At 43.9% G+C, this 26,866-nt stretch overlaps 1 protein-coding gene across 1 annotated transcript; it reads left to right on the forward strand.

Annotated features, from left to right (window-relative positions):
- On the forward strand, positions 1-26,442 carry LOC144767532 (galactoside alpha-(1,2)-fucosyltransferase 2-like). The gene is made up of 2 exons (XM_078650955.1): positions 1-96; positions 25,332-26,442. Exons 1-2 carry the CDS (start codon positions 89-91, stop codon positions 26,389-26,391), a joined length of 1,068 nt encoding a protein of 355 aa, XP_078507081.1. The 5' UTR covers positions 1-88; the 3' UTR covers positions 26,392-26,442.
- Positions 26,443-26,866: the final 424 nt, after the last annotated feature.

The following is a 26,866-nucleotide window of genomic DNA, read 5'->3' on the forward strand; positions in this document are numbered from 1 at the left end:
GAGCTTGGATCGTGGAGGACTGTTGGACACCAGCGAGGAAGCATCAAGGCGCTGGGAGAGTCGTGAAAAGGCGGACAGGACCTATGACATGAGAAGGTAACTGTGTGCATGGAACACCCTTGCAGCCAATGCTTCTTTGAGCAGGTGGGGCCACTGGCACTCATTTTTAGGGCCGGAACTTAATTTTAAGCATCAGAAATTTACTGAGAAGAAGAGAAGGAAAAACACACAAAGGGTAAAGAAGGAGGGAGACAAAGACTAAAAAAACGTCACAAAGGGAGAAAGGAAGAACCCGCAAGCGTGGAATAAAGGGGTGGGAGTGTCTGTTAATAGATTAAAGAGGTGTGAAGTAGATCAGGACTACGCAGCATTGCTATTCGCCACGCTGACATTTAATTGTGCCGGCCCGGCTTCTGAGCAGAGCTTTGGGCACCAGCACTTATTCTTTTACAAATTAAGCACTGCTTGCAGCCCTAGTGCTGAAGAACCCCATCCCATCACCCCAGCCATCCCAATTGTACACCTATTGTACTTCCTTCGCCCTTTGGTCACCCTTCATTGGGCAAACATCAGCCACTTTAAACTAGCCACACTGGCTCTTTCCACATTGTGTTGTATAATTGTCATATTTACCATCTGATACTCCAGGATTCTGTGTCAGCCCATGTGTCCAGATTACCTTGCTGTTTAGGAGAGTTTAATGCCAACATCATGGACAGTACAGGTTGAATAATCAAAGGGTGTACATTGAGCACTCATGATAGAAGCACCATCTGTCTGGTTCTAGAGTCACACCCGCCTACCCATCAGTAGTGTGGTACATGTTGCACTATTTTTTGAGCCAGATACAATTCACTTTCTCAGGGGGGATTTTCCCCAAATAATCCTAATCACAGTTGTCTCATATTGGCATGCCTGTTAGCAATCTCTGCAAAGAGGGCCGAGTTGACATTTTATGATTAAAAACATCTATTCATTCTACGGAAAGCAAGGCAGTAAAACTGTAAACTCATTTCGTATTAAGACCGGCGCACTCATTAGCAGTGATTTCTTGATTAAAATCTGATCATTTTTCAAAATGTCTTTATTTTTGTCCATGGATGGTACTTAGTAAGTCATTATATTGTATTTATATTTTTAATTGTTAATAAAGGATACTTTTGCCATTGTTTTGACATTCTTGATAAGCATTTGACATGTCAGGGTTATTTCTATTGATAACATTCTCCTTGAGCCAGTGAAAAGTCGGCACATGTTTTGCTCCTGCTTACTGTAGCTTTCTCAAGGAAGTTAGTTGTATCAAACTTCCAAATAATAGCTGTTTGAAGTATTTATATGTAGTTGAAGTGGAAGAAAAGGAGATAACAAATATAGAGTGAAATTTCCAAGTACAGAGAAAATATACAAGGCAGCCATTTTGAAACCTTTTGAAGATGTTTTACTCACGGCGTGAGTATTTTGAAAAGGCTAAGGGACCCATTAGGATGTCGGGCGGATTGCTCCCCCCCCAGGCTGGCGGTAGCCACCGCCAGCCTGGCGGGGGCAACCCGCCCGACATTCTTCTCTGAATTCCCCCCCCGCCATATTAGTATGGCAGGGGGGACCACGGCGGAAGTAAACACCACCCGCCACTTTTCCGCCCCGGTCGCCTTGCGGCCGGGGCAGAAAATGTTGAATATGGTGGTGGTGTCTATGAGATACCGCCAGCCATATTACAATGGCAAGATTGCAAAGCAATGCCGCCATGGAAAGGCAGGCGTTCTTCACTCTGGGGGCCCTCTGCAGGCCCCCAGAGTGAAGGTGAGTGGGGGATGCACACGGGGGGGTAGCTGTGATGTATCCTGCATCCTGTATTCTCAGCATTGTGGCGGGCAGTGCAGAGAGCACAGGATGTGCCCGCCACTGTGGCGGGCACATCCTAATGGCACCCCCGGGACCCCCGCCCTTAAGGCGGGTGGTCCCGTTTTCCGATAGGGTGGCAGGCAGGCAAAGCCCGCCCGCCATCCTAATGAGGCCCTAAGTGTATAAAAAAGATTAGTCGTGCAGCATTTTAGCCACTCCAAAGGCATGACAGGAGAATTTGTAATATCCGTACTGAGTTCCTCATTTTTGTCACTCAAGCTGATTTTGTGGTTTAGACTTTTAAGTCTGCCTTTGAGTATAGATACCAAAAAAGTGGTGCAGAGACAGAATATCGATGTACAAATATCGACTTGCACAAATATCGAAGTAAAAATATTGTAGGTCAGAAATATCATAAGAAAATTGTGGTCAAGAATAACGATTTTAGGTAAGTAATATCGATGTTTAAAATATCGAAGTGTTTAATATCTTTTGCAAAAATATAGTTGTTAAAAATAACGATTTTTTTATTTTTGTTGCGTATTTTGGTATACATTTTATATGTATGTGGTTTATTTGTTTTGTATAAGAATTGTTTGTATTTTTATTATATGTGTTAAAACTTTAGTACTTATTGATTGTTTTTATTAGAATTTTGCGTTTTTAGTACTGGAGCGGGTTGTGGGTTTATAGGGGAATAGGGTGGGAAGTAATTTAATTATATTAAATGTATTGATTATTTTTAGTAGTTATTAATTTTTTTTATTTGAATTTTGCATTTTTAGTACCATAGATGGTTGTGGATTTATAGGGGAATAGGGTGAGAAGTGATTTAATTATATTAAATGTATTGCATTTTTTTTTAGTTTATTAATATTTGTTTAATTGAGATGTTACAGTGTTGAATGTGGAAAGTATTTTTTTATGAATTAATTAATAATTTGTTAATCATTTTAACTAATTAATTGGCAATTAATTATGGTAATTGTGTGAATAATTGTGGGTGTGTGTTGTGGTATGTATAGGTGTAAATAGTGGGGAGGGTGGAAACTAATATATTTTTAATTGATGATTCAATAATTAGTTGTTAATTCATTTTAATTAATGAATTTAGTAATTAATTATGGGAATTGTGCAAATAACTTTAGGTGTGAGTTGTGGTATGTATAGGTGTAAATAGTGGAAAGAGTGGGAAACAATATATTTTTAATTTATTAAATAATTAGTTCTTAATTAATTTTAATTAATTAATTAGTAATTAATTATGGTAATTGTGTAAATAATGTTAGGTTTGTCTTGTGGTGTGTATAGGTGTAAAAGGTGGGAAGGGCGGGAAGTAATATATGTTTAATTGATCATTCAATAATTAGTTGTTCATTTTATTTAATTAATTAGTAATTAATTGTGATAATTGTGTAATCAATTTTCTGTGTGTGTTGTGGTCTTGGGTGGGAAATAATTTATTTCTTAATTGATGAATTATTCATTATTTGTTAATTAACTAAAATTAATTATTTAGTAATTAATTATGGTAAAGGTGTGTGTTGTGGTGTTTATAGGTCGGAAGTGTGGAAAGTAATTTATTTCTAATTGATAAATTAATAATTAGTTCATTTATTCTAATTAATTAATTAAAAATAAAGATGGTAATTGCGTAATTAGTTTTAGGCGTGTTTGTTGTATATATTTGAGTGTTAAAGCAAATGTATTCAATGCTTTTTAACATTATTTTATTAATCATTTTTTAATTGATTATTATTATTTTCATTATGGAAATACATTTTAATACAACTTCTAAGTGTTTTTTTAATTGGTGTGGTGTTATAGGGTAGGAAATAAATTGAAACATTTATGTTTTACATAATTTTTTTGTTTTTTAATATTTGCTCCTTTTAAATAATTGTTGTTTTTAAATGTATTTATTAATTATTTTATATAATATTTGTAGTTTTTTGTTATATGTAATTTATATTATGTTTAAAAATGTTAACTGTATATTTATTTAATGTTGTTTATTTATTTTTAGGATTTTTAAATTGTTTCTATTGTTTAAATGTTAGTAGTATTTTTTGTTTCTCTGCAATCCAGCACTTTCCCTACTATTGCACTTGTATTGTGGCATACTTGTATAGCGCAACCTGTCACCACAAAGGGCATCCTGGCGCTTTGACCCACTCACTGGAGTGGGAATAGTAATTTGTACCCCTCTGCTATCCAGCACTTTCCCTACTGTTGCACTAACTGGAGTGGGAATAGCAATTTTTATACCTTCGCTTTCCAGCACTTTCCCTACTGTTGCACTCACTGGAGTGGGAATAGTATTTTTTACGCCTCCACTATCCAACACTTTTCCTACTGTTGCACTCACTGGAGTAGGAATAGTAATTATTACCCCTTCGCTATTCATCACTTTCCCTACAGTTGCATTCATTGAAGTGGGAATAGTATTTTTTTCCTCTTTGCTAACCAACACTTTCCCTACTGTTGCACTCACTGCAGTGGGAATAGTAATTTTTACGTCTCCGCTATCCAGCCCTTTCCCTACTGTTTAACTCATTGGAGTGGGAATAGTAATTTTTACGTCTCCGCTATCCAGCCCTTTCCCTACTGTTTAACTCATTGGAGTGGGAATAGTAATTTTTACCTCTCTGCTATCCATCACTTACCCTACTGGTGCACTCACTGGAGTGGGAATAGCAATTGTTACCCCTTTGCTATCCAACATTTTCTCTACTATTGCATTTATTGTATTGAGAAATGTAAGTGAATTTATTTTTAAATAATTTAATGTTTTAAATTATTATAGAATGATTTATTTTATTTTAAAATATTGATTATATATATAATATTAATATTTAATATATTTTATTTTATTTTATATTTATTTTTAATTTGATATTTTTTACATCTACATATCTTACTTTGATATTTTTGAATCAATATTTTTGTACTTATCTGTTTAAGTATAGGGAGTCGATATTTTTGCATTCTATATTTTTACTTTGATATTTAGAACATCGATGTTTGTTACATCGATATTCTATCGCTGAACCCAAAAAAGTCATGGCAATTATCTGTTGCCCTTGAAGTTCAATGTTCTCACTGTCAATATAAAATCAGCGACAATTCTGTAATGTAAACACGTCAACTTTTGTACAAGAAAGACAAATATATTGTAAAATAAGCATAAAAAAAGAAAACCTTGTTTTTATGTGTGCTTACCATTTAGCAGTTAATTTGTGGTGGAATAGGCTAGATTTGAAATTGTAGATGCGCAGCTGTCACCAAGGGGAAATGTTCCTTAAGGTCTGTGATGCCACTTAGGAGACCTTGGTGAAAATCATCTCCTTGTTGACAGCTGCCGTACTATATTCCTGTAATCCTGTACATCGCACATAAACAACATGATGTAAGTCACAGAGGTGGGTCTGTGGACTCTAAAATCCCCTCTAGCTGTCATGGACAAGGTATGATGTATATTGTGAGCAATGTAAGGAGCAGGAGTCGATGGGCTGTGTGACAAGCTGACTGTGATTGGCAGTTTGATATGCAGGCCCTAGTGGGTAGGGTGGTCGTTAGAAATGGGGGTCTCTAGTTGGCAGTGGCTTGCACCCTGTCCAAGCAGGGGCCCTTCCTTCTAGTTATGATAAGGGAGTAACACACTCAAGATAACCCCTTCCCACTCCCTTGGTAGCTTGGTATGAGCAGCCAGGCTTATCTCAGAGGCAATAGATAACGCATTTGTACATAAGCACAATATGGAGGACGACAGAAAAAATGTGGAAGGAAGGGTCCTAGGGGAGTTGAAGTTTTTATAGACCTGCTTGTATCTTGTCCCCCAACTGAACTACTTGAAAAAACACGGAAGATGCCAAGTGTCTAAAAATGGTCGGTACCTATTTCTGGTATACAGACTCACAAATACCTAGTGGTTATTTAAGTGACATAGGAGAGAGAAGGTGCTCTTAACTAGAGAAAGAAGAAACCCATCAGCCCACCAGTTGGCAGAACCTCATCATCTGGGGTTTTTTTGACAAAGAATGATGTCCGCTAGACATCTCCTCAGTACATCTAGTGAGGATAGCTAGGGTCGGATCATCATGCAGAAAAAACCATTAACCGGAAAATGAGTTTTATGAAAGCTGATAGGGTAGGTTGCAGTGCTCAAAAAGTGTAAAACAAAAATGGTGACAATTAAAAATGCCTGTTTTGATGCCTAGAGAACAATTTTAATAGGAGTGGCCATCAGAACGGCATATCTAAAAGCAGGGTGAATATAGTATTTGAGAAATATAACTATTTATCATAGATGTAGAATGGTCGACATGTTTCAGCCCCTCCGAGCTTTCATCAGGACCTACAATGTACACTACTGCAACACTTACCACAAAACGTGATACAAACAAGAAGGATTGTGTAGACCTACCAGTTGTATGGTCTTTTAATCCAGGAACTCTCCTATGAGACAGGACACAAACAGAGAAGAAGAAAGTGTATATACACAGCACAATACCAATTGCAAAAGTTTAATGACAGGTACATTTGCTGTATCATACTTAATGCGTCCACATATATATAATCCACTCACCCATCGTTGTAGGGAGGAATGGCCTCACCTTGCCTGGCACTCGCTCAGGACAAAGAGGCCACGCACTAAGTAGAAAAAGAAAAATTGAAATTTCCACGGTTATATTTATTTAAATTCCGTACCTTAAGATCAGAAGAATGAAGGCAGTCAGGCAGAAAAAGCAGGTCAATGGGACTTTGAGTCGAGACTCCTCAACATATTGTCACATACTTAGTTCAATGTTTGCAATGAACAAAAGCTTATCAAAACATTTGTTCAAAAAACCTATATTAAATTCTTATTTTTTTTTATGGGGGGAGGAGGCGAGGTATGGCTGTTTGTAAACCACAAAGTATTACAGACATGTATTTTATATATTGTATAGCGCCTCTCAACAAAATGAACCTATTTCTGGCTTGAAAATGGCCATAAAGAATAAAAAGACTCCTGCACGCAGCGCTCACTTACCTGTCCGTCGTTGCCTCGGTCTGGTAACTGAGCCGAGGGGAAGGTAGTGAGGCAGCGTGCAGTCAGAGATTAAAAATGTCCAGAGCGGACCTTGTTGGGAACTCGCTTTAGTGTTGACCCTCTCCTGATAGGCTCGTGAGTATGGATGAGAGCCTATAATTGCAAGGTAGAAGGAAAGTAAAGTTTCACTGTCGCCGGTGTACCAGCTGTGGTGATTGGACATCAGAAGCGGAACCGGAAACTAAACACATGCCGGTCTCCGCCGTAAGCACCTTTCCATCCCCAGAAAAGTTTCTTATAGGTCGATTTTTTTCGCCGGCAATGAAAAGGTGCAAAAAAGGGGCGTCTGAAACTTCAGTGCTGCGGACTCAGCAGAGAGTGGAAACTTTCTGCGGACCGCTAATCAGATGTGCATGCCCACAGAACACACACGCTAAATGAAAGCATTATGTCGAAAGTGCTGGAATTTGGTCAACAAAAACTGAACAAATGTCAGTCTTCGCCGTAAGCACCCTTTTCATCTCCTGAAAAGATTCTTATAGGTCGGTCTTTTTCGCCGGAAATAAAAGGTGCAGAGAGGGGCGTCTGAAACTGCAATGCTGCGTACTCGACAGAGTGTGACAACTTTCTGTGGACCGCTAATCAAATGTGCAGGCCCACAGAACATACCCGCTGGGTGAAAGCATCTTATCGAAAGGGCCAAAGAAATTTTTGGTCAACAGAGTCACCGATAAAATTGCTTATATATGAGCGTTAGGGCACACCAATTGAGTTTATTAACAGATTATGAGAAACATCAAGGTTGTCACGTTTTCTGTTCTGTTCGTTGACAAAACCAGAATGTGCTGCGTGAAACATGGTTTCTTACAGGGAAGACTCTCTATATTTCTGAATTTGACCTTGCACGCATCCTGGAATTCTATCAAACTGATGGTGCGTGCATCGCAATGTCTTATGGAGATGCCCTCTGTTTCTTGTAAGTTTAACTGTAAAGTGAGGTACACACCCCAGATCTCCACACCAACCTTGGATGTAAGTAGGGGTAGCCGGTATGTCAATTGTTGGAAACAGTGGTGCACAGATGGCAGACAAATTCGAGTCTGTGTATTGGGTGGACATCAGAAAAATATATATATATATATACGTATATATATAAATTGGTACTCGGTTTTCAACATAGTGCCCAAATTCCATACACACAGCCTTGGCTCCTTACGGTGTCGCTGGAGACTTGGTGCACAGGTGGTATGAGTGGAAAATCCAGAAGCGCTGGGTAGATGTGGCGGTGAAACAGGTGATGTGCATCAATTTTCTTAGCTGCATGCAGGTGACGCATTGATTCCTTCAGCCACACAGCAGGGCCTGCATCGGAGTCGGCGCAGGGATCTCTTAAGTAGGAAACATGGTGCTCAGGACTCTGGCTGCTGCCATTCCTCATCCGCTTAACCGGAGCTGTGTCAATTCTTTGGCCACCCCACAGTGATACATTTGTTTTTCAACTTTACGGTGGGCTTATAGCAGGAAAAATAGGCGCTGAACTGCGATGTGTGAATTTTCAGTCCTTGAAGCAGCAAAACCGGCTCCAATGGCCCAGAACTGGAAATCCACCGACAGAAACAAAGCACTTCACTTCACAAGTCACCATCCTAAAAGTCTCAGGCAAAATCTGCCGTTAGGACAATTTTTAAGAATAAAAAGAAATTGTTCTAGCAAAAATGAATATTTCAAACATGCAAATGACCTGATGGAAAGGTTACTAGAAAGAGGGTACCCGAAGAAATTACTAAAGAACTCATTAAGAAGAGCCTGGTGGGTCCCTCGGGAAACTCTTTTACAGAAAAAGGAACGTGCTGACTGTAACAGGATAGTATGTGTCTCGACGTTTGGGCCTAACACACACCAACTGAGGAAAATGGTGATACAAAACTGGCACCTGGTGAAACATCTTCACTGTGATCTACAAGAAACACCACTTTTTGCCTACAAAAAAGAAAAAAGTGTGGCAAATGATGTGGTCCGGGCAGCCTTACTGCGTTAGACAAAACCCACTCTGAGAGGAATGCTGGGACTTCCACAAATATTGGGACACCACAAATGTGGTAATTGCACATGTTGCGATCAAACGGAAGAGGGATCGGTGTTTTCTTTCAATCGGATACATTGGAGGCATGACAAATTCACAAACTGCCAGACTAAGAATGTGGTATATGGGATAGTGTGCCCTTGCCCGAAACTGTACATAGGCAAAACCACACAAGAGGCAAGACAGCGCATTACACAACACAAATCACGCTTAAGGAGAGAAGTCCCTAACGCACCTTTGGTTCAACATTGGCTGCTGAAGAAGCATAGAGAGGATGAATTACACTGGACGATTATCTCAAAGGTAGACCATGATCCACGAGGAGGGGACACAGAGGCACGATTAGGACAAAGAGAGGCTTTATTGATAATGAAATACAATACTGCGGTAAACGGCCTTAACGAAATCTCGGAAATTTATAGGGGTACCCCTTAGGTCTGCAACCTAACCCAATAATTTCGAGGTCCGTCACCCCAAAAATAATGACTTGATCAATTACATGCTTCTGGATGTCAATTACGCTCGGGCATTTAGGTTGGACCTAGCAATAACTAAAGGATCGATGTCATTTAAAGGAACCAATTGGTCCCTTGTCGTCCGTCGAAAAACTAGCCTAGTGACACCTCATTGAAGTTATGAACTGCGTTTTTTCCGCAGAATAAACGCAAATGTACCGACTGCGCTTGCATTGTATTAATAAAGTTTTCACTATCTTTCAGGGACAAGGTCCCTTTAAGACAAAGATGATCACATGTCCTGCCACGGTAGTAGAAATAATAGAGGCACTTCACAAACACGAAAACGCTGGATATTGTTTACGGCGAGGAAACTATGTCGAAAATGTAAGTCTCTCTAAGATTAGGTGGACAGCGTGTGGTCGCGCCGGATTGAACTAAAGAAATAACGAGTCTCCCTGTGCCTTTCCCCGTAGGATTGCCCGGATTTAAAACGACCGCGGACAAAACACATTGTGAAGCGCGGGTACGATCCACTGGGAATTATACCAGGTAAGCAGTCAACCGCCATCAAATAAGACATAGGCGGCGTTGAGCACAAGTCCTCTAATTAATTACGGCGTTATGTATTTTTTTAGGAGTTGGCCCTTGTACTACAAAAAATAAGGTCAGTCAAAAATCTTTGGTTTGAGTGTGGAAACTCCTCTCAAACCATTAACACACAACCCCTAACACGCTCCTCCCTTTCTTTCCCCCCCTGCTCAGACTTCGGTCGTCAGTTGACAATGATAAAGGTTAGTTCTCCAATTGGTGATGCGCAGTAGATGTCTTGATTGTGAATATGTTTTCGAAGTCCTATGTTTACATAAATGTTTGCTTTATGTTTAGAATTGAAGAACCTCACTACATGATTTCCTTTTTGGGATTTGCACCCTGTTGGTTCAGAGGTAGGCGGACCTCTTTTTGCCGGTGGTGGCATGTTGTGGTTATATATCTCCTGCATTTTAATCAGCTTGGATAGATGACTAAAACATTGTCTTTTGCTCTTTTTAGATTTATATGGTCCTGAGGAGAACTCCGCAATTAGGGAGTTCGAAACGCGTCGACTATAGGTGGCTCAGTGTCAGTTACTAGGATTAGTAGGACGCTACTTTCAAAATTGTGATTAGCCTTGACAGCTGCACATCTGTATCCAAAATTGGTGTAATGTAAAGGGTACTAGGAAACATTAAGTGGAAAGAAATACTTGTGTTGACACAAAGCCATTTTTCATTTTTCTTTGTTTGTTATTCTATTGACGTATGTGAGGATGGTATGATTGTGGAGTGAATGAGATTGTAAATACAGAGAGGTTGAACTGTAAATATACATAATTATGCCTTGTTATGGTTATTGATCGTTTTCTATTGTACAATTTTGTATATGCACTAAATAGATCTTTTTTTCCAAAAAATGTAAAAGAATGTAAAAAATTAGTGGAAATAAGAAATCATTAAACAAGTGATGTTATAATAAACAGACCAGTATGTTTCATTCATATAGGTTCTAGCGGACTTCAGAAAATAAGGACCAGCACTGGCACGTGTTTTTGTTTACTTTGTTATTTCTGGCTTAGCCTTGCTGTAGTAGGAGCCAAGACCCTGTTTTGTTAAACTTCCAGAACTGGAATTGGCACTACTTGGCAGAGGAGTTCAAGGGAGCTGCAGATGATGTCTTTTATCGTCCTGTGACTTCCAACAGGAAGCAAACACACAAAAGCCCTTGGAGAACCTTGACAAGCAGGATAAGAAAGTAAATTCCAGTCCTTCCTCTGTCCAAGACAGAAGCAGTAAGCAGCAGGCCAGCACAACACAGCAACAAGCAGAGTGGTGGTTTTCTTTCTACAGCTTTTCCAGCTCTTCTTCTTGGCAGAATCTCCTCTTGATCCAGAAGTATTCTCAAAATGTGGGCTTACAGGTCCAATACTTATACTTCTTTCTGTCTTTGAAGTAGGCATACTTCAAAGGATAGTCTTTGTAGTGCACAGTTCCTGCCTTGCCCTGACCTGGCTCCAGACACACTACAGGGGTGTGTGAGGACAGGCACAGCCCTATTCAGGTGTCAGTGACAACTCCTTGCACCACTCTAGCTCAGGAAGGCCCATCGGTCTGGTAATGGGTATTCTGGTTATTCAGGGCACACCTCAGCTCCCTTTGTGTGACTGTCTTGAGTGAACGCACAAACAGTCCAAAATCAGACATGTATTTCACAGGAAGACAGAGGCACTGAATGGCAATGGAAGATAATGCCCTCTTTCAAAAAGTGGCATTTTCAACGACACACTTTAAAAACCTCCTTCACAAAAAGATGTATTTTTAAATCATGAGTTAAGGGAACCCAAACTGTGACTCTCCATCTCTTCCCAATTAAAAGTTACACTCACTAAGGTGTTACGAAGCAGCTCCAATGATAACCTATTGTAGAGATAGTTCTTGCAATAGGGAAAAATGAAATTAGCAGTATTTCACTATCAGGACATGTAAAACACGGTGCATGTCCTACCTTTCACATACACTGCAGCCTGCCCATGGGGCTACCTTGGGCCTACCTTGGGGGAGCCTTACATGTAATAAAAGGAAGATTTGGGCCTGGCAAGTGGATGCATTGCCTGGTCGATATGGACGTTCAAAACTGCACTCACAGACACTGCAGTGGCAGATCTGAGACATGTTTGCAGGGCTAGTCATGTAATTGGCAAAATCAGTGACGCAGGTGAACTAGTAGCATTAGAATTATAGGCCCTGGGCACACACAGTGCACTTTACTAGGGTCTTACCAGTAAATCAGATATACCGATGACGAATAGTCATTCACAATCATATTTTACCCAGGGAGCAATTGCACTTTAGTAGTGATCAGCAGTGGTAAAGTGTCCAGAGTACAAAAACCAGCAAAAACGAAGTCAGAAAAACATCAGAGGAAAGCAAAAGGTTTAGGGATAACCCTGCAAAAAGGGCTTGCCAGAATAGCCATTTTGTGGGACTGGCAGAGTCAGTAGAAGGGCATGGTGAGCAGGGTGGGAAGCTGGCAGAGCATTTAGAGTGTGAAGCATGCATATGTGGACCATGTTAGAAGTTGACAGAGAGCCAGCGACAAATGCTAGCATGAGTGGGAAGTGGTAGACGCTGTCAAAAGTTGGCAGGGTTCAAAATGGCATCAGTGAGGAGTTAATAAGTGAACACAGGTGGGCAGTGTGACAAGCTGATAATGGTGAGCAATTTGATAAGCCTACATAGTGTAATCTGGTGGCTTTTGTGAAAAACTGCACTGGTGGGCTGTGTGAGAAGCTGGTTCTTGAGGGAAGTGAGAGAAGTTAGCACAGGTGTGAATGTAAGAAGCCAATATACGTGAATAGTATTAGGATCTGAAACGTGTGTAGCGTGAGAAGACTGTACTTGTGACCACTGAGAGATCCTGGGTGGGTATTGCGAGAGCCTCACATTTGAGGGCACTGCGTGAAGCTTACACTGAGATAGACAGAGTTAGAAGCTGTCACTTGAAAATATCTAACCACTAGCACCAGTGCCATCTTCTTGCATATCCACCAAATGCCAGTTTTTCACACTACCTACCAGTGCCCACTTCTCACACTATCCACAAGTGTCAACTCCTCATGCTGTCTACAGTAGCTTACTCTAGGGACAATAGTGGGCTCACACCGGGGGCATTATGACAGACACAGACACGTGAACAGTGTGAGAATATGTAACCAGTGTGAGTGCAGGGGAATCATACTACAGGGCATCATTAGAAGTTGATACAGGTGAGTACTTTTACAAGATGGAAATAAGGCATCATAGTGAGAGACACTCATGATACTGAAGATCAGTGAGATAATCTGGCAGTTGTGTGTAGTGAGAGGCTCTAGTACATAGAGTCAGTATGGGGCTCATACTGGAGGGCAGTGTGAGAAGATAGCACTGGTGGGCAATTTGATACAACAGCATTTCAAGGGATGTGTCCTGAGCTGATAATTCTGGGCAGAGTGAGAAGCTGACAGCGGTGTATGGTGAGAGAATTTGGCACTCAGTCATCAGCATTCTAAGAAGTGAACGTAGGAATGTAGTGTGAGAAGCTGAGGTTGATTTGAAGATATGACAGCAGTCATTATGAGGAACAGGCAATAGTGTGCTGTGTGAGAAATGGCATGACTGAGAACATTAAGACACTGCTGGGCTGTGTGAGAAGCTGGCACACATGGGCAGTGGGATGAGTTGGCACTCGTGGGCACTGTGATGAGAATGCGCTGTCAAACAGTGTGAGAGGATCACATGCGTGAACATAATGAGAAACAGGCACTGATGGAAAGCGTGAGAAGATGGTACTTGTGGCCTTAATGGCCTTGATGAGCTTAAATAGACACTGGCACTTGTGTACGGTTGGTACTTCTGCACAGATTGAGGAGCTGGCCCACTAGTGGACAATCTGTCAGTGGCAGACAGTGCCCAAAGCAGACACTTGTGAGCAGTGTCAAATTTGGCACTGGTGGTCAGTGTGAAAAATGGATCTGGTGTACAGTGATAGGAAATGGCACATATGGGAACAACAGTATAAAAAGGTCCCTTGAGTAAGAAAGGATAGAATTAGAGAAGAGTCCTGTGGGCACTAATCATAGCAAGCGCAACTCTGGACAGTGGTGCATTTTTGAAGGTTATAAATGTGCCGTTCTTTAATGATCCACCACATCCCTAGAGTGGTAACTAGTAAGTATGTGAGGGCAAAGAAAGGACCCATATGTTATCAAAAGAGACTAGCTTAAATATGACCAATATTGTTAGGACTCTGATTAGATTTGTCATGGGCACCTCGTTGGTGAGTTCATGAAGCCCTCACCCACCAACCTGGTTCACTCACACTAAGGTGTTTCTCTAAGTGTGAGAGGGGGGATTCCCTTCTCATATATGCGCTTACATTTTGCAGCCAATGCTTCCAGGTGTGAAGCGGTAAGGGGTTGACCAGCTTTTCTGGTCAGAGCCTGCCTTGTACCTGTTGCACCGTCCTCGTACTCCGGTAGCTACACCTTAGTGAGTGTAACACATAGCCTGGATTACACTCCCTTTTACCCTGCACTACACTCTATTTTAAAAAGGCACTAAGGAAAGCCAGATTTAGTTTAAGGCACTGGCTGAAACATGTCGACCAACTGATGGATGTAGGAGGTAGTAACTCGCCTCCCTTAAACATCCCCAAGCCTTATTTTAACTGCTGACGGGGGCCCAGTTATTAAAATTTAATTTACCCTCGGGTACTGGGACCCTCGCCAAGCCGTTTTAACTCACACTTCATTTTACACCTCACACTGCACTCTCAGTAAAATACCAGCTCCGCTGTAATCAGGCGTCGCAGCACACCCGGGACACATTAGGTGTCACTGGGTGGGCCCGATGATGAAGCATGCCACCAACCAGGTTGGTGGGTGAGGGCTTCATGAACTCACCAACGAGGTGCCCATGACAAATCTAATCAGAGTCCTAACAATATTGGTCATATTTAAGCTAGCCTCTTTTGATAACACATATAAACCACGGGGACTCGGACTAGCTTTCTAGTCCTCTCTCTCCCTCTTGATACGCGCAAAGAAAGGATCCATACACCTCTCTTTTATGGAGGTGAGCAGCACTTTTGATAGCAAAAATCAGTCAAATAAAAACTCTGGTACCTTATGACATCATTGGAGTTGGAGGAACCCATAGGTTGTCTATTTAGACCACCGGTACTCACAGTTCGGCCCACGGGCCGCCAGCGGCCCGGCAAGCCTCCCTTGGCGGCCCGCGGACCTTGAAGACATCGTAGCCGTGTTTTTAAAAAAAAAATTTTAAGAGTGTCAGCAAACACTGCCCCCGTTGCAGCAGCGCGACTCTGAGACTCTGCTGCTCTGTGGAGGGCCGCGATTCCAGTAATAGTCAGAGTGGAGCTACAGGGGCACTAAGAAGAGGTGAAATAAAACAAAGCCTCATTAACATGCAAATGGTCTTTTAAAGACCTGTGAGGTGGTTGGGTGCGGCTCTGTGTGTGTGCCCGGGAAGCTGTCTCAGCCCGGGCACACACAGGCAGGGTGAAATGACAGAGGGTGACAGAGGGAGGTAGAAGGAGGGAGACAGAGGGAGAGGGAGGGTGGGAAAGGGAGGGAGACAGAGACAAAGGGAGGGAGGGGAAAGGGAGGGAGACAGAGGGAGAGGGAGGGAAATGGAGAGGGAGACAGAGAGAGGGAGATAGAGAAAGGGAGATAGAGAAAGGGAGAGGGAGGGAGACAGAGGGACGGAGACAGAGGGAGACAGAGGGTGGCAGACAGAGGGTGGCAGACAGAGGGTGGCAGACAGAGGGAGACAGACAGAGGGAGACAGAGGGAGACAGACAGAGGGAGGTAGACAGAGAGAGACGAGGGAGACAGAGGGACATGAGGGAGACAGAGGGAGACAGAGGGAGACAGACAGAGGGAGAGAGACAGAGGGAGGAGGGAGACAGAGGGAGGGAGACAGAGGGAGGAAGACAGAGGGAGGGAGACAGAGTGAGACAGACAGAGTGAGGAGGGAGACCGAGTGAGGAGGGAGACAGAGGGAGACAGACAGAGGGAGGAGGGAGACAGAGGGAGGAGGGAGACAGTGTGAGGGAGACAGAGTGAGGAGGGAGACATAGGGAGGAGGGAGTCAGAGGGAGGAGGGAGACAGAGTGAGGGAGACAGAGGGAGGGAGACAGAGGTAGGGAGACAGAGAGAGGGAGGCAGAGGGAGGGAGGCAGAGTGAGGGAAACAGAGTGAGACAGACAGAGTGAGAGAGAGAGGGAAGGAGAGAGAGGGAGGCAGAGTGAGAGAGAGAGAGAGGGAGACAGAGAGAGAGGGTGTGAGACAGAGGGAGGAAGACAGAGGGAGGGAGACAGAGGGAGGAAGACAGAGGGAGGGAGAGGGTGACAGACAGAAGGAGAGGGAGGGAGGGAGGAGGAGGGAGATAAAGGGAGGGAGACAGAGTGAGGGAGACAGAGTGAGACAGACAGAGTGAGGAGGGAGACCTAGTGAGGAGGGAGACAGAGTGAGACAGACATAGGGAGGAGGGAGACAGAGGGAGGAGGGAGACAAAGTGAGGGAGACAGAGTGAGGAGGGAGACAGAGGGAGGAGAGAGACAGAGGGAGGAGGGAGACAGAGTGAGGGAGACAGAGGGAGGGAGACAGAGGAAGGGAGGCAAATTGAGGGAAACAGAGTGAGGGAGACAGAGTGGGGGAAGGAGAGAGAGGGAGACAGAGTGAGGGAGAGAGAGAGGGCGACAGAGAGAGAGAGGGAGACAGAGAAAGAGAGAGTGAGACAGAGAGAGAGAGGGAGTGAGACAGTCAGAGTGAGTGAGACAGAGGGAGACATGGAGAGAGCGAGGGAGAGAGAGGGAGTGAGACAGTCAGAGTGAGTGCGACAGAGAGAGACAGAGGGAGAGAGGGAGAGAGATAGATAGAGAGAGGGAGGGCGACACAGAGAGAGAGAGAAAGAGAGAGAGAGAGGTGTGTATGCTGGGTTTGGTGACTCAGTGGACGAAGGCGTCCGCTGCAGGGACTTGTGTTCAACCTCATGGTCCCAGTTTTTTTTTGTTGCTCTAGCCCTGGCCCACTACCCCACTGACCCCACCCCCACCAGTGCGGCCCTCGGACACAAACCACACTTTAAGTTTGGCCCCCGAGAGAAAGTTTGTGAGTACCCATGATTTAGACAAATGCATTTTGATGTATCAGCTAAGAAGAGTTTTAGACTTAATGGCGAATGCACTGAATTGTTTAAAATTAATAGAGGATTTTGCAAGGCAGGGCTGTGAACTGGCCCTTTTTCTTTTTATGAGTTATGTTAATGACCTAATGAATGTTTTATTGGCCAATGGACAGGACATGCCTCAGTTTGGTGTATGCCCAATCCCTGTACTGTTTTATGGAGATGATGTAATCCTGATAGCAATGGCCTGCAGAAATTACTTGATGCTTTTACTTTTTTTAGGGATAGGCTGGATTTAAAAACAAATGTAACAAAATCTTTTATTATGATTTTTTAGCCCAAAACTGTGAAAATATGTCATCTTACCATTGGTGGTACACCAGTGAGGAGTGTTCGGACCTTCACTTATTTAGGGATGCCTTTGGACCCAGCTCTCAGTTGCAGTCACTTACCAACTGTCAAGACACAACAGTTTGATAGATTGATAGAGGCTGTTTTCAGCATTGCGGCTAATTTTGAGGTAAAGCCTATCAGGGAGATCATCACAGTATAGAAAAGCAAATGCTTAACTGTAGCTCCTTAGCCTGAGGCCACCCAAACAGTCGGTTTGTACAACAGTGGGCAAGCCACTCCCCCCTGCCCTCGAGCAACACTGCCCACTCTCCCTGTTCTCTATACATAGAGAAAATATGACCCGGGCGGGGCGTGGCCTCACCAATCACAATGTTGCCATTGCAGCGTTGTGATTGGTGGAGAAGAGGGAGGCTGCCTGCAGCCTTCCTGATGACGAGCGATGCAGGAATTCAACGTGCAGGATGGCGGGAGTCGGGAGTCTCGGGACGGTAAGTTATGCTTTCATTTGATATTTTTTTCATTAAACCCCTCCCGCATCCCCCCCATCCTCTCTGCGGCGCGACGACCCCATTTCCACACACCCCCACCACCCGTAATGCCGGCCGCGACTGTTAATTGCTACAACCACTATTAAAGGGGGCAGTACCCGACTGGAATAAAACATCAACATAACGGGACTTCGAAAGGGCCTGAACAGTATGAGAAGACTAATAATTGCTCTCTTCTTTTAATGATGCAAATAATTGTGAAATCGAATATACGAGTGGTTTTTGGAAGTTTGCAAGCATCGTTTTAAGAACATGCACACATAAGGTTTAATTGGAAACATAAATCACAAAGTATTACTATAAACAACGTTCACTATTAAAGCCTGCAGGACATATACAGCTATAATATGGTCACTTTTTCCAAGCTAAGGGGGTCATTAGGACGACGGGTGGCCTTAGTCCGCCCGCCATCCTATCGGGACTAGGGACCGCCCGTCATAAGGGCGGGGGTCCCGTGGGTGGTATTAGGATGCGGCCGCCCTTAATTAATACAAGGCGACCGGGGCGGAAAAGCGGCGGACGGTCTTTCCGTCCACCGAGGTCCCCCCCGCCTTACTAATATGGCGGGGGGGAAAACGAGTGTGGATGTCTGGCGGATTGCCCCCGCCAGGCTGGCGGAGGCTACCACCAGCCTGGCGGGGGCACTCCGCCCAACATCATAATGGGCCCCAAAGTGTTCTTTGTAATTATCCGAATCGAAGAAATGTTGATTTTGTTGCTCTTTCACGAGAACCTCAACACGACAGAATGCCTAAATTTGAACCCTTATGAACAGACAGAAACCACCAGCACATGGTAACATGCAAGGAGCAGAAGATGCTGGAAAATGCTGCACCAAGATAATCTACTATTTTTCTGACAGCACCTTTTATTCTGGCCTCGGCCGTGGAACGTGCAGGGGGCATGCTTTAGATCGGGTTGTAACCTATATCCCAACTAGATTTGGAAGTCGTGTTTTAATAGGAGGAGAATTCACATGCAGAATTTCTTCTCCCAATACTGAAAGCAGGGTGGAGGAAAATCTGCACACGTCCAAATCAGGCCAAGGCTGTGTGCTTTACACAGTAAGATATCTGTCTGCTTCCTTTGCCTACTCCATACTTTCGCGGACTTGTAGTGCAGGCAATTGAAAGCAATGAATGCACACATTCTAAGTCCCCTTATTGGCTAAACTAACCTCAGCAGCTCACTGACCTATTTATGCATATAACATACACTCCAAGAATGTACTGCATATGGGTAGCATAATAGCATGGACATCAATTTGGCTTCTCTCTTGACCATCAGCATAGTTTGAATGGACGAAACGGTCAGCAGACACTGCTAGCGCTGGAAGGTTGGGGGTGTTGGAACAGGCAGGACGTTGAGTGGGGTGGTTTTAACTCAACAGACCCTCCCGAGAGCAGGAGATGGGAAAAACAGAAATGGAGCACTTATTGTGGGCTTGCAGTGAACAGTTGAAGAGCTGAGAGGGGTGGCTGAGGAGAGCAGGTTTGAAAATGGTCTGGGAAGTAGGCCTGATGTGTTGACCATATAGGCAGCCAGGAGGGGTTTTGTGTTTTGAAATATAGCATTATCAGAGCGGATAAGGAAAAAGGTGTGGGGCACAGACAATTGGCCAAGAGGGACGGACATTTTCATGTAGTGAGAAAAACCATATATTTTAGCGTGCCTTGATGCAGTGTCTTACTTAGTCTTGAATATTTTATTTCAATCAGGCGACTCGAGTAATCAGGCAACATGTGCTGGGGTAACTTTAGCAGTCCTCCAGTCTCGCTTGTCCCACTCTCTCGCAAGTCATCATTTGTAGGAAATTAAAGGAAACACAATAATGAAAAGAGAGCACAGCCTCACAAGTGGGATTTGTAAACTGAATAACTCTATAAATGAAATCATTAAGATGATATATCCGGTATGAGGTTGCGCTTTATGTAGCAAAAAGGCCAGGGTGAGCTTGTGTAAAATGAACTGCATCACTATGTAACGATGGTACCATCTCAATTTGTTATCTAAGCTTCTTAAAACCAAGAGTTTGGTTTATTTTTTACCAGCAAAATAGAGAAGTAAGATGTGATATGTGAGAGAAAAGAATGTGGCGGGAGCTGCGTGCATTTAGTTAAATAATTAATGTACAACACTCGTGGCAAAACATTTGTTAGACCTGTCACCATTGGCGTGGGTCTCCCTTCCATTTTTGCTGTTGCCTCATGTGTTTTTCTGGTGTTCGATGCTTTGGGATTTGTGCCACTGCTGTCCTGTGCCACAGTGCGTGTGCTCCCTACTGTAAATTGATCTATTAATTAGTGGTTCCATGATTGGATATTTGGTTTACTTGTCAGACCCTAGTACAGTGCACTGAGTGTGCCCAGGGCGTGTAAATCCAATTGCTGCTAGTGGGCTTGCAGCGCTAGTTGTGACACCCACAAAAGCGACCTTGTAAAACGTGTCTAAGGTCTGCCTTTGCGCAGCCTGCGTACAGTCTGGGACTGTCATGCTGACTGGGCAAGTGAATCCACTTGCCAGTCCCTAAACCTTCCCTTTTCTTCATATTAGTCACCCCTATGGTAGGCCCGAGGGCAGGGTGCATTGTAAGTATAAGTTAGGACAAGCCCTGATGTGTGTGGCATGTCCTTATAGTGAATTACAGCCATTTTACTTTTTCACTATTGCAAGGCTACCTGTTCTCCATAGGCTAGAATGGGCTGCTGGATTGTTACATGTTTATAATCCTAGCATACTCAGAAAACATGGTAGAAATTCGAGTTTAGTATGCCTGGAATAATAAAATACATATTTTATTAAAGTTTATTTTAATATTCTGTGTTTGCAAATACCACTTTTAGAAAGTAGGTATTTGGTTGCCTAACCATTTGAGCCCGCCTCTGCTAGGTTGTGTATTGCTTGTCTGGGTTTGTGTGTGACAGGACTGGGGAATTCCAGGAGACAGGCTGGGGCAGCCCGGTGGAGAATAGGGAGATCTGCAACAAGATGGGAGGGAGGAGTTGCACCTGGGACCTGAATAGGACTGTGCCCGCCCCCCACAGTGTTGGCTCCACCCCCTGTGGTGCGTCGGATGTCTCTGCCCTGCACACTGAAAGAAGAGAAGGAAGACTGTCAACAAAGTGATCCTGGACTGTACTTGCCTTCCACAATGCTGGCTCCACCTCCTGTGGGGCGTCTGATGTGCCTGCCCTGTGCTGTGAAAGGGAAGGAGAAGTCTGGTAAACAGAGTGCTTCAGAACTGGCTTGAACTGGGCACAGGCCCCTCTCCCCTCAGAGAACAAAGGATTTTGGGGTATAAGTATTGGGACCCTGATCCCATGAAATTAGATCACTCCTGGAACTGACAAGAAGAAACCTCAGCTGAGAAGTAGTAACCTGAAGAAACTGAGGAGAGACTATTCCCAAGCTGAAGTGCTGCTTGGGAGATTGGCCTGCAGTGGTTGCCTGGCTGCCTAGAGAGGAGAAAGGACTTTGTGGATTTTACCTTTGCTAAAAAGATCTCCAAGGGCTTGAAAGAGAGCTTGCCCCCTGACGAAGCCCCAGGACCAGTGGACTGCACCAGCCTTTGTGAATTGCTGCTGATCCTGTGGCTACAGAGGCAGGAAGCTGTGACCTACTCTCACGACCGGCCCGGTGTCCTGTTGGCACTGCACTGAGCAACGTCCGCCTCGAACAACGCAAGCTCTGCGCTCACCGACTCTGTCTCGACGCCGTCAACGAGCCGTAGCCTGCATCGCGTCTAGAAGGACACCGCAACGTGCAACGCCTCGCTTCACCAACTCGAACTGGTCTGACCGACGCGTCACTGCTGCTGACTTCGAGTCCTGTGACCGCACCGGAGTTGGGCACCGCCTCGCACACTTCGCGACGCACCGCCCGACTCGCACCGCTGTCCAGACTGACCGACGCCAGCTCCTAAACTCCGGCTCGAAAGCTGTACCGTAAAGCTGGAAGCACCGCAACAAGCAACATCCGCCCGAACAACGCCTGCTCTGAGCTCACTGACGCTGTCAATGAGCCGTAGCCTGCACCTTGATGGAAGGGACACCGTGACCTGCAACGCTTTCTTTTTGTACACCGCGACAATCCCCGGAACTGGCTCGCACATCCGTGCCGGCAGCCTCAAGGAAAAGGTACTGTGTTTGAGTCTGTCGACATCTGAGCGGGCCCGGACCGTTGCGGTCCGCTGGATTTGTTAGACTCTGTGCGATACATTATCGCCGCTTTTATCGGCAGGAAACTGCCGATAAAGCGGCGATAATGGGCTTGATAATATGCTCTATGAATTTCTATCGAAGCCCATATTAGATGTGAAGACATCTAACATGGGCTTCGATAGGAATTCATAGAGCATATTATCAAGCCCATTATCGCCGCTTTATCGGCAGTTTCCTGCCGATAAAAGCGGCGATAATGTATCGCCCGTCCTTGATAATATGCCCTGTGTTCTTTCAGCACGCTGTAGCCGGACAAGGCTACCGACTCGCACAGAACTTTGATTTACACCTTTTTAACCAGAACTCTTGAAATTTAATAGTACTGTGGATTCTTTTTGTCGTTTATTGGTCTTGTGATAATTCTATATAAAGTATACTTATTTTTTTATATAAACCTTGTAGGGTGTCCATTTGTAGTGTTGTCACTGGGTTACTGTATGTGGTCACAAATGCTTAACTTACATTGCCTCTGAACTAGCCTTGACTGCTCGTGCCACGCCGCCTAGAGGGTGAGCAGAGGTTATTTTAAGAGGGTAATTCCCTTGCCCTGACTAGAGGAGAGGGTCCCTGCTTGTCACAAGTACCTTCCTGTGCCAAACAGAGACCCCCCAATTCTAACAACAGTGCAGAAATATCGAGTTATTTTTATTTCTGCAATAAGTTCATGAAACTCTTAAAAGAAAAAAGTCAAAGTGAAGTTTTCTGCGCTTTTCCGAGAGCTAGTGCTGCGGTTGCTGCCCAATGATATTCAACTCTCTTTCAGACGTCTGGAGTTAAAGTCTCTATCTGAGGATCTCTTTTTTGTTAAATAAACATCTTGAAGGTTTGAATCGGTTTTCTTTTGCTCCCCTTATTAGTTGATCTATGACAGCAAGTCTTGTCATTTACTTTTTGTCCACGAAGTACAAATATTGACAGCTTATTACGTTCAGAAATGTTTATATTTGACCCTTATTGTTTTTGTTAAGGTAGTTCAGTGGGTTACTGTTCCTGTTCCTATGGTCATTGTTTGGCCACCAGAAATGTAAGAATTAGGCTCACTCGCCTCATGTCATCCAAGAAAGGCATTTAGTCCTCACCACTTTAAAATGTCACCAGCCCCCACTTCTGTACCTGTGTTCCTTGAATGCCATCCCTTACCTGTTGGGAAATGACAACTTGAAAGACAACCAGGATGCCTCTAGGCAGATACTTATTGCATGCCTGGACACTTTGGATTTGGTGGCCAATAGCATGGAATCTTCGGTTGCCTGAGGGAGACATTCCTGACTGAGATCCACAGGATTCCCGGGTGATGTGCAAACAAGCCTAATGGACATCTGCTGGTCCCTCATAAGGCAGTTAGCTTCTATATTCACGGGACATATGTTCATATCTGACAATCAACTGTTAGTTGGATATGTGAGCAACAAGAAGGGTTAGGTGATCCAGAAGAAAGATCATTTTCTGCATTAAGATTGTTTATGCCCTTGCTGGGTAAGAACTACCAGGAGGCACTTCTGCTCAATCCACCACAGAAAAAGCATCAAACTCTTCCTTTCACACATTCTCCACGCATAATTACTTGTATTCAGATGCACGATGGGATGGCCATTTTGCTTGTTCTGTGCTGTGGAATTTCAGGGTCTGAACGTTCCTTCAGACTCACCACTTGGGAGGAAGTACTATTGTGGTATGTACCCAAATAATGAGGAATCTGCAGGTAGAAGCATTCATCAGAAGAATAATGTACTTAGTCTTTCTGGTGGGTACCCTACCCGTAGATTCCTCATTGTTCTGCAGGATGGTCTTAATGAGCAGGATAGAAAGGTGCCATATTAGAAATAACTGCACTGTTTATTCACAGTCAAATTAAGCTAACCTCATATCTGCCTCCAGGCGCTAAGAAAAATGGATGAGACTCTGACATCAATATGCCAGTGTGGCATGATATGTGTCAAGTGATGTTACATCTGTGTAGCAACCCATGTCGAGATGGAGTCGATGCCACCTACTGGCACAGGAGAAATACTGAAAAATGTTCCAGGGGATAATCTGATGCATGGGGATATTCAGGAGATGAGGAGACAGGGAGTTAGTGTCCACCAGAAGATTGTTACAAATGGTAAGTAGCATTTTCTTTCCGCTTTGCAGATCAATCAATAAATAAATCTGCATTTATATAGCACAACTCTATCAGCCCTAGGGGAATCTAGTGCTGAGGCTGCCATGTCTCTGCTGAACAGCATGGTCTTGAGTTTCTTACTGAAGTCCGCCAGGGAGGGTGCTGTTCGGAGGTGGAGAGGCAGGTCATTAAACGTCTTGGTGACGATGTAGCAGAAGGAGTGACCCCCGCTGCGGCTGTGATGGATGCATGGGAGTGTACATGAGTGCAAGTGATGAGGAGCATATGTGTCTTGTGGGTAGATGGAAGTTCAGTCGATGGTAATGTAGGCTTGTCCTTGATGGTATAGAGCTTTGCAGGAGCACATGAGGATCTTGAACTAGAATCTTTTCTGGATGGGGAGCCAGTGGAGGTTTCCGAGATGGATGGGTGGTGACGTGGGTCCGCCTCTTAAAATAAGAGATGGATTGGCTTTTAACAATAGAAGAAGAATTCCTAACAGGGGCTGCTTATGACGGGAAACATCCATTACAACGCAGCTTTTACAACGCACTACCATTACGACGCAACTTTTACAACGCAAGTCATTACAATTAATTGCGCTGGAGGGCGCTCTAGGATAGGGAATAGTTTAATTACTATCCAACACCTTCTCTACTATCCATGGGACTGGAGTTGGAATAGTAAATTAAACTATTCACTATCCAGCGCCCCCCAACGCAAGTCGTTGTAACGACTTGCGTTGTAAAACCTGCGCCGTAATGGCATGCATTGTAAAAGCATGCGTTGTAATGACATACATCCCTTATGACAGGCCGAGTCCACTGTATGCAAGGCATTTTAGAGGCTCTAGTGTAGTCAGAAAAGTAATCATTTTCATATATCCTTCAAAAACACATTTCCTACTGAAAATGTTTTCTCTTTGCAGTGTTATAACTTTTCCTTTTCATTGTTTGTTTATTTTAGGAGCAGGAAATGCCACTGTGATCCTCGAAGATTGATGCTGAAACACCGAAGACGAAAGATTTGCCTTCTCTTCTTAGTGCTATATCTGTCCCTGTGTCTGGTGACATATGTTTACTTCCTGCATATCAGCACATTATGTTCCTTTTCAAATACATGCCCCTGTACCATATCCTGGTCTGAAAAAAATAAATCAATACATTTTGATAACCACAGTAGTGTATGGACCATAAGGCCCATGGGACGTTTGGGCAACCAGATGGGACAATATGCAGCTTTGTATGCGCTGGCCGAGATCAATGGGCGCCCTGCATACATTTTTCCCGAAATGTACCAATTGCTGAGCCAAATCTTCAAGATCTCCTTACCTGTTCTTCCGAGGAGCAATGCCACTGCAATATGTTGGAAGGAATATGAGCTCCATGACTGGATGTCCAATGAGTACCGGACTATAAAGGGCAAGTATGTTAAGCTGATCGGGTATCCCTGTTCATGGACGTTCTACCACCCTATCCAGGATGAGATCCGCAGAGAGTTCACCTTCCATGACTTTATCAAGGAAGAGGTCAACCAGCACCTGAACCAGCTGAGAGGGGACCGAAAACATGTGACCTACATTGGGATCCATGTGCGCAGGGGGGACTATGTTTATGTCATGCCCAAGATCTGGAAAGGGGTGTTAGCAGATAAAGACTACCTCCAAAATGCCATGGCCTACTTTAGGAAGAAGTATCCTGAGCCTGTCTTCATAGTGGCCAGCGATGGGATGCAGTGGTGCAAAGAGAACATTGATGCCTCCAAAGGAGATGTTTACTTTTTGGATGATGGCATTGAGTCGACCTCAGGAAAAGACTTTGCCCTTCTCGCCCATTGCAACCACACAATTATGACCATCGGGACTTTTGGTTATTGGGCTGGATACCTCGCCGGTGGGGAGACGGTGTACCTCACCAACTTTACATTACCAGAGTCACCATTTCTCAGTGTCTTCCACTACGAGGCAGCTTTCCTCCCTCATTGGGTTGGGATTCCAGCTGATCTTTCAGTCTTGTATTCAAACTGAAATTGACTGGTTTGTTAAATAGTTATATAACACGGAAGCGGAGAAATCATACCTCTTATTTTGTTTTTTGTTAAATTAGTTTGAGAACACCGTAGTTAACACATCCAACCAATTTATATAGACTGATCCAATCAAGCGTTACTGCTTCGTACTTCATCGGATGACACACTTTCATAAACTGCAAAGGGCTTCAGTCTTGCAAGTGAGGGTGCCATCAGCGCCAAGAGGTGCTTTAGTCGCCAACCTGGGTTGCAACTAAATATCATCATATCACTTGACCTGAAACATCTAGAAAAGTAACTAAAGTTAGTAAAGAGCTTACTTTTTATAGGCCAACATAGCCAAATATTTTGGGCCGATTTAGAGTGTAGTGTACGGGCACTCTGTCTCAGACACGATATGCATCATACCCTAACACGACAGCTATCCTGTCCCCCTTATTACAAGTGCTTTACATTATAATGCACTCGTAATA

Source organism: Lissotriton helveticus, chromosome 7 (genome assembly GCF_964261635.1).
Source record: "Lissotriton helveticus chromosome 7, aLisHel1.1, whole genome shotgun sequence".
NCBI lineage: Eukaryota > Metazoa > Chordata > Amphibia > Caudata > Salamandridae > Lissotriton > Lissotriton helveticus.